An 11988-nucleotide genomic window follows, 5' to 3' on the forward strand; every position below is an offset into this window, starting at 1 on the left:
CATAATGTTCTGTATGCTAATTTAAAAAAAGGGTAACCAGTTTGTTTATAAATATACATTTTCAAAACAAATGGAATACAAGCTATATGTATTACTCTCACCACAGTGGCCTAATCTAAAGAAATAGAAATATTTCTCGTTACCTATTTTCTGTCTAATACTAAAAGGTGGTGTTTTGTATCATTTATAATGTTTTGAATTTGCTATAAAGGTCAATAATAGATGGTGTTTTGTGTTCAATCACAGTATGCATTTACCATTTTATAGCCCTTGTGTTTTTGGGTCCTGTTTAAATAAAATAGTCATGTCAATCATCTTTGATCCCAGTGTGACACAAACAGCTTTGTTCAGTCTAAAACAATGTATAACCTAGAGACAGAATACAACTGAAGAACATGTTGTGTTGCTTTGTGTATGTGTGACACTTACACTCAGCCTGTCCTCCTACAAAAAACGACCATATAGGTTGTTCAGCAGCTAAATACGACCCAGTCACGTTTTAAAGTGTAGCACCTCTAGTGGTCGTGTAAGTAACAACATGCTCCTGTCGATTGCAAACGCTCCGGAGGGTCGTTTATTCACAAATAACCCTCTCTGGAAAATCCTAAATTGTGGAATAGTTTGGCCATTAAAATGCTTTTTTATTAGATTTCTAGCGAGAAGTGTATATTGTACTTTTATAATCTACGTACAGTGGATGTGTAGGATCTACAGTTTGATAGATATACGAAGATGATTTGAGGTCTCGCCAGGAGAACGTGTACTGTATATGCAACCCAGTCTCACGGCATTTCGTGTTCACCAACACGATTTTTAATCTATTGATTCGTGTTCACCATCACGATTTGCCCCTTTTTTTCGTGTTGTACAGCACGATTTTAAAAGCAATGTATTTCTACTGGTAACGTGTTTCGTGCCTGCAGGCTGCAGCACGTCTTTTTCTCCGGTCGGGTCGTGGGAGACCGGAAGCTGTGTGGTTCATAAAAACATGTTCTTACTCAATATCAAGCCACAATTATTGCTTTTATTTTAAATCGTATAATTTCGGACTTTTGTATGCCGTCTGTGAGGAAAATAAATGGGGCTCAGAGCCTCAGGATACTGAAATCTGTATTTTTAAATATTTCTTTCCTTCTAATTTGTTATTCTTTTCAAAATAACACACTGTTATTTACTCACCAATAACACACAATTATCCTTGCTTTTATTTATTGGTTTAATTCCATAATCTCTGGCTTTTTTGGTGTCCGTCAGGAACTGAATTTCAAAATAAAAATAACCGGAAACAGACGTAGGCCTATAAGGGACATTTCGAACATCATTGCGATTGTCAACATTTCTGAGTTTAGGATGGCCGAAGACACTACACTACCCATAATCCCCAGCTATCGTTTAGGACTACAGTCCTTATGCAGAGCGTCAAACAGCTGTGTGAAATGGAACGAAACCACGCCAGATTATCCAAAACTGGAATCGAACACCCCCCCAGAACTACACATGCTGGCTATTGTGTTTCGCAAAATGTTCTATGGGACGTCTCTACTGAACGTTTTCGTTTTTCCCACAATTAGAAGTTGCCATTATTAAACACATTGGTGTTATCAAATGTAAAACATATAATTAATAAATGGGTGAAAATCACTTGTGTCCATAATGCGCAGCATTAATATATACCCACATGACAGCTCATTGCTACTTTGTAATTCTACTCCACTACAATTCAGAGGTTAACCTGGTATTTTTACTCCACTGCATTTATTTGAGTTACTTTGCAGATTCTGATTAATTATGTGAAATATATAAACAACCCTTAAATCAGACTTTAGTTACACCTGAGTAAAATTCAGGTAAGGTGATTGTCAAGTGCCAACAATCAGGAGAGATATTTGATAGTTGGTGCTTGAGAAGACTAAACATGTATCTGCAATTGACATTGCAAGTAATAAAGTATATTCATTACTCGTTATTCTCTACTAATAGTTCATTAAAGACTGTATATTATGGCTATTTTGCACATCCCTTTCAAGATTTTCAAAGGTTTATTGACATATCATACACAACTACGGTGTAGTTATGCAATGAATGAAAGACTTGGGTCACAGGTTCCTCAACAGTGCATTACAAGACATCTATCAATATGTGTGTACCTCCACCATTAAACTGTCATATTCTGCACATTTTTTATTCTATCTACATACATAAGAGTATAATTAATGTGTATAATATCAGTTAAAATAAGTGCTTCAACATAGTTGAGTAAGAACATGTTTTTATGAACCACACAGCTTCCGGTCTTCCACGACCCAACCGGAGAAAAAGACGTGCTGCAGCCTGCAGGCACGAAACACGTTACCAGTAGAAATACATTGCTTTTAAAATCGTGCTGTGCAACACGAAAAAAAGGGGCAAATCGTGATGGTGAACACGAATCAATAGATTAAAAATCGTGTTGGTGAACACGAAATGCCGTGAGACTGGGTTGCATATACACGTTGTCCTGACGAAACCTCAAATCATCTTTGTAATATCTATCAAACTATAGATCCTACATATCGACTGGACGTGGATTCTAAAAGTACAATATATACTTCTCGCTAGAAATCTAATCATAAAGCGTTTTAATGGCCAAACTATCCTACAATTTAGGATTTTACAGAGAGGGTTATTTGTGAATAAACAACCCTCTGTAACGTTTGCATTGAACGGGAGCACTAGAGGCCGACAATTTTAAAACGTAATTATAGGTCGTATTAAGCGCTTGAACAAACAACATATTTGGTCGTAATAAGGGCTTAAACAATCGACCCATTTGGTCGTATGAGTTGGAGGACTTGTTGCATATTCACATCATATTTTATTACTGAGGTCAAGCTACGCAGTGAAACATACAAACCGGAAATACGATGTTTTGACTTTCAAAATAAAAGTATAATATTTGTGACTGAGGTTTAAAGAGCCCGCTGAACATTTTTAATTTCTTGCGTGACCTGTGTCCTCACGCCATAGCACCAGAATGAAACATAATATATATTCTGATAGCCAAAGCCAACTAATTTACCAACTTACTTACAAAAAGTTGGATATGCAATAAACATACTGTTTGGTTCTAATTTAATACAATTATTTGTGTTGCCCAAAACCTAGAATATGAAATATAACAGTCAAATTGTTTATGGGAACACGAATTTAGAAAAAAATTATGGGTCAGTTGTGTCCTTCTACTGAGGCTACTTCCGGTGTTATTTCGATGCTTTTATTTTCACACAGTCAGGTAGTGATGGCGAGATGAAGCCTTATGAAGCTTTCGAGCTAATTGGTTCGCAAAAGGGTTCATCTCATGAGGCTTCATTTGAACACAAACCCCCTGCTGGTCAAAGTGTGTACAACAGGCAGATTGGACATCTCAACAGAGTGCTCTATCTCATACCGAGTTCCCAATGAGTTAAGCCTTAGAATAACTCTAAACAACGAACATAAAATCATATTTTCATGTTAACAATATTGTATTTATTCCAGTTAAATGATTGTGATTGAAAAGCCTAAGGAGGCTGGGAAACATTGCAAAGAGGGATTTGTATTCCTTAATAATATTCATAAACTTGTTGTAGCCTGAGAAAGGCTAAACCATATCAAATACATTTATTAACTACATTGTCTCATTTAGCTGTAGCTTTTATAAACAACAAAAAAATAGGTATTGTTCAGTCGTTGAACCAGGGACCCTGTGGTCATGAGTCAACTGCTTTCCAGCTGAGCCACAGCACACACACTAAAGCTCCCTGAAAACACTGCAAGATATGTATTCCTGTATTTATTGATGTTTTTATTCCTACATTTATTTATGCTTTCATCCATTTATACTTATGACATGTTCCGACCTCTATATAAGTGAGGGTCTGAGCTCTCTTAATTCCATCGTGTCACCGGGCCCGGGTACAGGAGGGGTAATATGGTTCTTGTTATACATCCATGGGTATTATGAGCGTTGTGGTTCAACCATAGACTGTATGGGTTCAACCGATCTGAATCGCTTCCTGAAGCAGTCACGTGGTGTCGACAGGCAGCGAGGCTTCGTTTGTCATCGATGACGTCACTGGCCCAAAACGATACAAGCCTCGATACATGCTTCACAAAAAGCTTCGGGGATTACTCGACACACGCTCCGAAGCCTCGGCGCAATACGTAACATCACTACAGTCAGGTGAACACTCGGGACATGTTGCGCGTGTTTCTTCGCTCTGTGATTCCCATGGCTCCAATGTTCTGGTAGTTTTCTTCACTTGACATGGACATGGAGCCTCTGGACGTGGAGGCTCTGAACTTCACGGTGGAGGCTGCGGCGGGGCAGCCCCTGTGTGAGGCGTGGCGGGAGTCCGCGGAGGGCTCCGTGTTCCACCTCGCCAACATCCTCCTGTTCCTCGGCTTCATGGGCGGCAGCGGCTTCTACGGGCTCCTCTACCTCTTCACCTTCCTCACCTTGGGCTTCTTCTGCTCCACCCTGTGGGCCTGGGGGGACCCCTGCACCACGGACTCCTTCCTGTGGAGCTTCGCTCTGTTCGGGGTGTGTCTGGGACAGGTGCTACATGTGTCCTACCGCCTGAGGAGCGTGTCCCTCAGTGAGGACTTCCAGGAGCTCTACAACTGCATGTTTAAGAAGCTGGGGGTGTCGCTCACTCACTTCGGGAAGATAGTGACCTGCTGTGAGGGAGACATCCACACCCTAGAGAGGGACCAGTGCTTCGCCGTGGAGGGGAAGACTGCCATCGACAAGCTGTCGGTGCTGCTGTCCGGCAGGTGACCTGTGTTTACCTTCAACATATAGTATGACACTTTCTGTAGGCCTATTTAAAGTTGTAATGAAGTTTTGCACGGCAGGAGATTATTATTAACCAGAGGTGGAATAAGTACTGTATTTGAATAAAGTAAACGTACCACAGTGTAGGAATTCTCATGTAAGGCTGCGGCCCCACGAGGACGAAAACGGCTAAACGCATAGGATTAACGCAAACGCAATCGCAAACGGCTTCCGTCCACATGCAATAATTATCCGGATAGTGTCTGCCCACACGAGACCGCTCCGTTTAGCTCCAACCGCTGGAGAAGCTGCAGTACATATGCAGGAGCCTCTACGTGGCGCTGTAACTTCCTCCACAAAAGCAGCGAAGAAGCATGGTTGTCATGGTTGCCCTTCTGTTTATTCTCCGCGGTGGGGGCCGAGGGAACCGGGCAGAGTTTTTCGCCAGTCAGCGTGTATTAAAGTTGAAATCTTCCGGACAAAATTATAAAAGTGCCGGTCAAAGGTCTTCTTTGTTATTTATTGAGCTTTAAAACAAATGAATAACGACTCTATATAATATAATGATAAAATACACGGAGCCTCTCTTTTTCCTCCTTCTCTTCGGACAGCGTCAGTGTCTGTCTCATGCAGCAGCTGATCCAGTAATGAGTGACCCGGCCGACAGTAAAAAATAAACATATTTATAACTAGTTTAGGGAGTTTGAGAGGTAATTAAAATAGCTAAGGGTGATGATCTGACTTGAAGTGTGTGTTTTGCTGCAGCGGGAGGAGCTGCAGGTGGGCAGAGCTGCGTGTCTCCGTCCTGTCAGATTAGACTTCACTCGCGAGAGAAAGATAAATAATCTGAATTCAGGATGCAGTTTACTTTGACGTGGGGGTGAGCAGCAGAGGTGGGGAGAGGCGGGGCTATTGCCTCATCATTATTGCTGTAGATGTTGCACAAACAACTGTAGCATGGTCAATAGCGTCCGGAGCACGATAGCAATTCTGCGATCCGCCATTGTTGTTGTTGTTGGTGGCGAAACACTTCAGCACTGGCGCGGGGTAAGCGGAGGTGAGCAGAAGAGGTGGGGAGAGGCGGGGCTATTGCGCAATCACTATCAGTGATCTGAAAATGTCCGTATAGGGCGCACACACGGAGCTGTTTGACCCCCCAGAGAGTGGCGTATGCATTTCTATCCACCTTGGGACCCGTTGTCGTTTCCTCAGTCGTTTAGTGCCATATTCGGTCGTCCTCGTGTGGCCGAACGGTCTATATGACACTAAACAGTAACGCAAACGACCGAATTCGTCCTCGTGGGGCCGCAGCCTAAGTCCTGCATTCAAAAATAGCACTCAAGTAAAAGTAGAAAAGTATTTCAATCAAAATATAGTTAAAGTACCAAAAGTAAATGTAGTCATTGTGCAGATTGGTCCATTTCAGAATAATATATATGATATGTTTTATAATGATTGATCATGAAAGTGTTCTCAAAGCTGGTGAAGGTGCAGCTAGTTTGAATGACTTTGTAGACTGCAGGGTAGCTTGTGGATGTACTCCAGGTGGAACTAAAGTCTGATTAACACTTGATTATATTTCACATCACTCATCCAGATCTATATAATCTTAAAGTATTCAATACATTTACTGGAGTAAAAGCACACTATATACCTCTGAATTGTGTTAGGGTAGAAGTAAAAAGTAGCAGAAAATGGAGATACTAAAATAAAAATACCTCAAAATTGTACTTAATAGTACAGTAAATCTACTTGGTTACTTAACATCACTGAGGCTAACAACAAACAAAATAAATTGTGCATCATAAGAAACATTTAAAAACATTTTTGTGGGGATGCATATCACACAGTTCAATTTTGTTTTTGTTTTTTTTAGTGCACAAACTAACATAAAAAACATAATTTAGTATCTATCTCAAATGGATATCTATCACAAATGATGCTGTCATAGACTCTTCATTTGTAGGGGGCCTAGGGGGCCCAAGCTCAGCCCTCCCCTAGACATGCAGGTGTAAACATGTCCCCATTAAAGCCAATAAAACCATCCTGTGTTTTATCCAAGACAATACAGCATAGAATGCATTCTAATATTAAAAGATTACAAAGTGTTACCGTCATGTGCCCAATAGCTACCTCGTAGTCTGAAGTCTCTGGCTCCTCCAACAGAGCCACATACGTTTAAGACATAAAGAGAAACAACATCAATGCGAGGGGTGAGAACCAGAGGGGCGTAAGTGACATTTTGGGCAAAAATGAGTTATATATATCAAATGAAAGCTCTCGGTGAGCTCTTTCTACTGCCAAAAGGGCACATGTCAATTCTAAACCAATCCAGAGTTATTAATCAAAAACCAAAAGACCTAACACAGAACACACTGAACTAATTGGGGCCAAAAGGGCATAAGTGCACTTACGCCCTTTTGGCCCTGAGAAATGTAAAGCCTTTGGATAGCACTTGAGTCAAAATGGCTGACAAAACATGTAAACAAGCTAGGTCAACCATCAGAAGAAAGCTTTTCACTGTTGAAGAAGTGTTACTAAGCTTATTTGAAGATGCAGAAGAGGAAGAGAATGACATCATCCAGGATTCAAAGTCAATGCTGAGTGACAAAGGTAAGCTAAACAAGGTCAAAGCTAGCATTTCTAGCTAGCATCTAGCTAGCAGCTAATGGTATGTTTCATCATAAAAAAATAAAAGACAAATATCTATATAAATAATATATATATAATACATATATATATATAACTAGGGGTGCAACAACTAACCGACTCAATCGATGACCAAATTAGTTACCAACTAATGCAGTCGTCGATATGTTGGAGACATCATCCCATGTGTTTTCGCGCAGTTAAACTCCAATGTTATCGGTCTTTTTATCGTTAGGCCTGCTGGAGACATTTAAAACATTATGTCATATGTATTATTGCTACGTAAACATTATATCGCAGTCTTAGTGTCGCCAACTCCGTTTCTAATATGCAATAAGACTACAAAATGCGTCTATGATGTATTTTCGATCTTTCCAATCCAGACTCTCCCCCATCTGTGTGTGAGGGGGCGGGGCAGTTTACACACACGCAGCTGTTACATGCAGCAACACACACACACACGCACACACATTTCTCAAAAGAGCCCATGCACACTTACAAGCACACATAACCACAACAAACCAACCAACCACACACACACACACACACACACACACACACACACACACACACACACACACACACACACACACACACACACACACACACACACACACACACACACACACACACACACACACACACACACACACACAGGAGATGGCGGAGAGAACGCGCTCCGAGGTGTGGTTAAACTTTACCCGTCTCGATGCTCGTTGCCTAAAGTGGAATAAGAGTTTAGCATGTAAGGGCGGTAACACGAGCAATTTGCCTAAACATTTAGCAAAAGTGCTCCACATCCAGACGGAGAAATGCACCGGGTTCGACTGTCTTTCTAGCCGCTCTGTAGCCGCGTCCACGAGTAACGTTTCCACGTCAGGTGTTATGTATGCTAGCAGCAACACACCGAGTTAACTACATTATACAAACGGGTTCATGATTAGAGGTAACCGAGTTATTTAGTTTGTTAAAGTTTCAGCTATTCTGTTTACAATTCTGTCTTCACATTATTTAATATGATTTATTAAAACATTGTTGTTTATTTTGATGTGAAATATTATGTATTTAATTTAAATTAAAAACAAATTAAAAAAGCAATGTTAATTTTGTTCACAATGTGTTTAGTTAATTTACCTTATTTTAACGCAGATAAGGGACAGACAGCCACTGACAATGGAGGGGACGAGGGACAGGACACAGAGCATGCTGGGACCCAGGCAGAGGACACCGAGCATGTAGGGTCTCTGACAGAGGACACAGAGCATGTAGCGACCCAGGCAGAGGACACAGAGCATGTAGGGACTCTGGCAGAGGACACAGAGCATGTAGGGACCCAGGCAGAGGACACAGAGCATGTAGGGACCCTGGCAGAGGACACAGAGCATGCTGGGACCCAGGCAGAGGACACAGAGCATGTAGGGACTCTGGCAGAGGACACAGAGCATGTAGGGACCCAGGCAGAGGACACAGAGCATGTAGGGACCCTGGCAGAGGACACAGAGCATGTAGCGAACCAGGCAGAGGACACAGAGCATGTAGGGACTCTGGCAGAGGACACAGAGCATGTAGGGACCCAGGCAGAGGACACAGAGCATGTAGGGACCCTGGCAGAGGACACAGAGCATGTAGCGACCCAGGCAGAGGACACAGAGCATGTAGGGACCCAGGCAGAGGACACAGAGCATGTAGGGACCCAGGCAGAGGACACAGAGCATGTAGGGACCCTGGCAGAGGACACAGAGCATGTAGCGACCCAGGCAGAGGACACAGAGCATGTTGGGACCCAGGCAGAGGACACAGAGCATGTAGGGACCCAGGCAGAGGACACAGAGCATGTAGGGACCCAGGCAGAGGACACAGAGCATGTAGGGACCCAGGCAGAGGACACAGAGCATGTAGGGACCCAGGCAGAGGACACAGAGCATGTAGGCCAAACAGCTCAATAGGCACACACTGTAGACACTAATTAGAAGAACACAGACTAAAACAGCAATGTACAGACGAATCAGATGATTAAACATGATCTTAAGCCGGGACTCGATTAAAAAAATGTATCTAATTAATTAGAGGCTTTGTAATTAATTAATCGAAATTAATCGCATTTTTAATCAAATATACACATTTGACCTGAGAACAGTGAGAAACCATTTCCACATGGATTTGACTCCAAGTGGTCTACAGTCGAGTGCAATCCAGTGATCCAGGGAGTTGGTTATTTTCTCAGACGTGGACTTACTTATCCTGGCCCTGAAACCAGTCATCTGGTTGAGTGTGGGTTGGGTCAGGGTGTGGTTCCTTGCACTCGGAGTCGGGTTAACGTCCACGCTAGCTGCTACATGCTTTGCATTTAGGTGATACTTTAGGTTTGATGTGCTGCGGTGATATGCAAATTCTTTTTTGCATAATTTGCACACAACCGTGCTCTTATCGACGCTTCCATCCGTCCGTTTTTTAAAACAAAATGTCCCATCCACGGGGCCGACCAAAGCGGTCTCATCAGCTTGTTCGTTCATGTTTGACTATTGTTCACCGTGGTTTGTTGTTGTTTGAAGTCCCATGCTGAAGTCATGAACGTTAGTTGGTGCTCCAGTATAATCGGTACGCCTGAAACTCATCCAGTGAGAAACGTTCCGCTGTGCAAAAATAAGTGCGATTAAAGTGCGATTAAAATGCGTTAATTTTTGTGTAATTAATTAATCTGAATTAACGCGTTAACGTCCCGGCCCTAATATTTTTTCCTTTTTAGAAAAATCTCCTGGCACCAAGGCCTCCAAAAAGATGAAGCCCATAGAAGAAGGCTTGGAGGACGACGTCTTTGAGGAGTCTGCCCCCTCCGAGTCTCAGCGGATGCCCAGCACCTCCACCACTGAGGAGGTGTAGCTGCATGGGGGGGCTTGTCATATTGTGTCGTGTAGGTCTGTTTATAACAACCAGGGCCTGGTCCTTACACAGGCATGGCCCACATTACCAGCCCTGCCACTAACCTGGGTCAAAGGATATCTGGCAGCACATGTCAGTGAGAAAGGTCAAAGATATGTTCCTGATCATTTACCACAGACATGTTTATTATACACAATCAAATATCTTGGTCAAAGTTATTTAAAAAATAAATCATATAAAAAGAGATGATCAAAATGTTTGTCAATTCAAAAACAATTATTCGTAGAGAAATCAGATTTTTCATTTTTATTTCTTTGAATCTACAATAATTGACTTCTGTGAACATGTTGTAAACCGCAAAGTTCCCATATTGTCATCTTATTAAGCTGCATTCACATGATACGCGGTAAAAAGTATGGAGAAAGCATTGCTGCCCGACTACGAAGAACCACCTCGGCGTCACATCGCTCGAAATGGTCGCAAAGCGCTGCGTTCAAAGTTCACATTATTTCAACTTAGACCTCCTTTACCAGTTACCTTCGTTCAAGCTACCAATCAGATGACTCGCTGCAAGTCAGCAGGCGAGGTAACCATAGATACAAAACTTAACTAATTGTTTTTACGGCAAGGCCTTGCGCCAAACTTCGGAGTTCGCAAAGAGCAAATCTCGTACCATGTGAATGCAGCTTCACAAAGTTGATACGATGAATATGTTTTCCATCAATTGCCCATCCAGCGGCACAAAGCAACATTACCACCATGAAGAGATGTTTGTATGTTAACCCTTTCATGCATGAATTATGAAAACCTCAGTCAGGACTTTTTTACCAAGTGTTTGTATTGCTCTTGGGGCATGAAAAAAAACAAGATTTGAACTTTAGTTTTTTTTAATCTAGTTTTTTCAAAGAAAGATTTATAGGTCCACTCAGGTGGACAGTATATGGTTACATTTTGAACTGAAGAGATGCACATTTTGAAAAAATTATAAATAAAGATGTGCAAACCTAAAATGACATTATAATAACATAAGTATATTGATTTACGGCCCAAAAAGATATTGCAAATGAAGTATTTTCAAGAACAACAGTAGCAGTAGCAGTATGAATTGTAGTTGAAATATAGCCAGTGATGCATGACGTCCACTTTAGTGGACAGGTGATTAATCATAATTTCCTGCAAACATAAAATCAATACTTTGATAATTTATGAATGATATGATTCCTTAGTTGTTACTTGATGTCACCAACATTGTTATACCTGCAGGGGGCGCTTTCCATAAAAGGATTGGCAAGATATCGAGTAATTTCGTCCATCTGGCTTTCTGTCGTTCATCTTGGTTTAGAGAAATATATCATGCACTTACACTGACTTTCCACTGAGTGGCAGTGTATGGGATGATGCAATAGGGTCCTATGTCATGGCTAATGTGCAACTATGCCATCAAAACCCATGCATATAAGAAAACTCCTTTTGAAATATCTGGCTGCTTTATATTCACCTGCTAAATGCTAACTGTCTGTCTGCTGCTCGTGTTAACGATGTTCGGCAATAGCAGTGTAAAGTGTGTTTTGATAGCTTTTTTTTTATTTCCAGAGAGATACATACTTTCATTGTTTCTGTAAGTCATAAGCATTGATGCAAATCCATGGTTATATTTTTCATAT

General features: G+C 41.5%; 1 protein-coding gene and 1 pseudogene across 1 annotated transcript; both read left to right on the forward strand.

Moving 5' to 3' along the window:
* The first annotated feature begins 4285 nt into the window (after positions 1–4285).
* Positions 4286–4798, forward strand: LOC117460318 (popeye domain-containing protein 3 pseudogene; annotated as a pseudogene).
* Positions 4799–7260: 2462 nt separating this feature from the next.
* LOC139435392 (ribosome-binding protein 1-like) lies at positions 7261–10324 on the forward strand. Its single transcript, XM_071206035.1, has 3 exons — positions 7261–7408; positions 8594–9369; positions 10211–10324. The coding sequence occupies exons 1-3, from the start codon at positions 7261–7263 to the stop codon at positions 10322–10324; spliced, it is 1038 nt and encodes a 345-aa protein (XP_071062136.1).
* Positions 10325–11988: the final 1664 nt, after the last annotated feature.

This window comes from Pseudochaenichthys georgianus, chromosome 16 (assembly GCF_902827115.2).
Source record: "Pseudochaenichthys georgianus chromosome 16, fPseGeo1.2, whole genome shotgun sequence".
NCBI classification, from domain to species: Eukaryota; Metazoa; Chordata; class Actinopteri; order Perciformes; family Channichthyidae; genus Pseudochaenichthys; species Pseudochaenichthys georgianus.

What these genes read in the sequence shown, in the direction of transcription:
- LOC139435392 (XM_071206035.1), top strand. Translation starts at nt 7,261, where the DNA reads ATGGCTGACAAAACATGTAAACAAGCTAGGTCAACCATCAGAAGAAAG. An exon ending in GTCAATGCTGAGTGACAAAG is followed by an intron (nt 7,409 to 8,593) that starts GTAAGCTAAACA and finishes ATTTTAACGCAG; the next exon opens with ATAAGGGACAGACAGCCACT. An exon ending in AGGCAGAGGACACAGAGCAT is followed by an intron (nt 9,370 to 10,210) that starts GTAGGCCAAACA and finishes CCTGGCACCAAG; the next exon opens with GCCTCCAAAAAGATGAAGCC.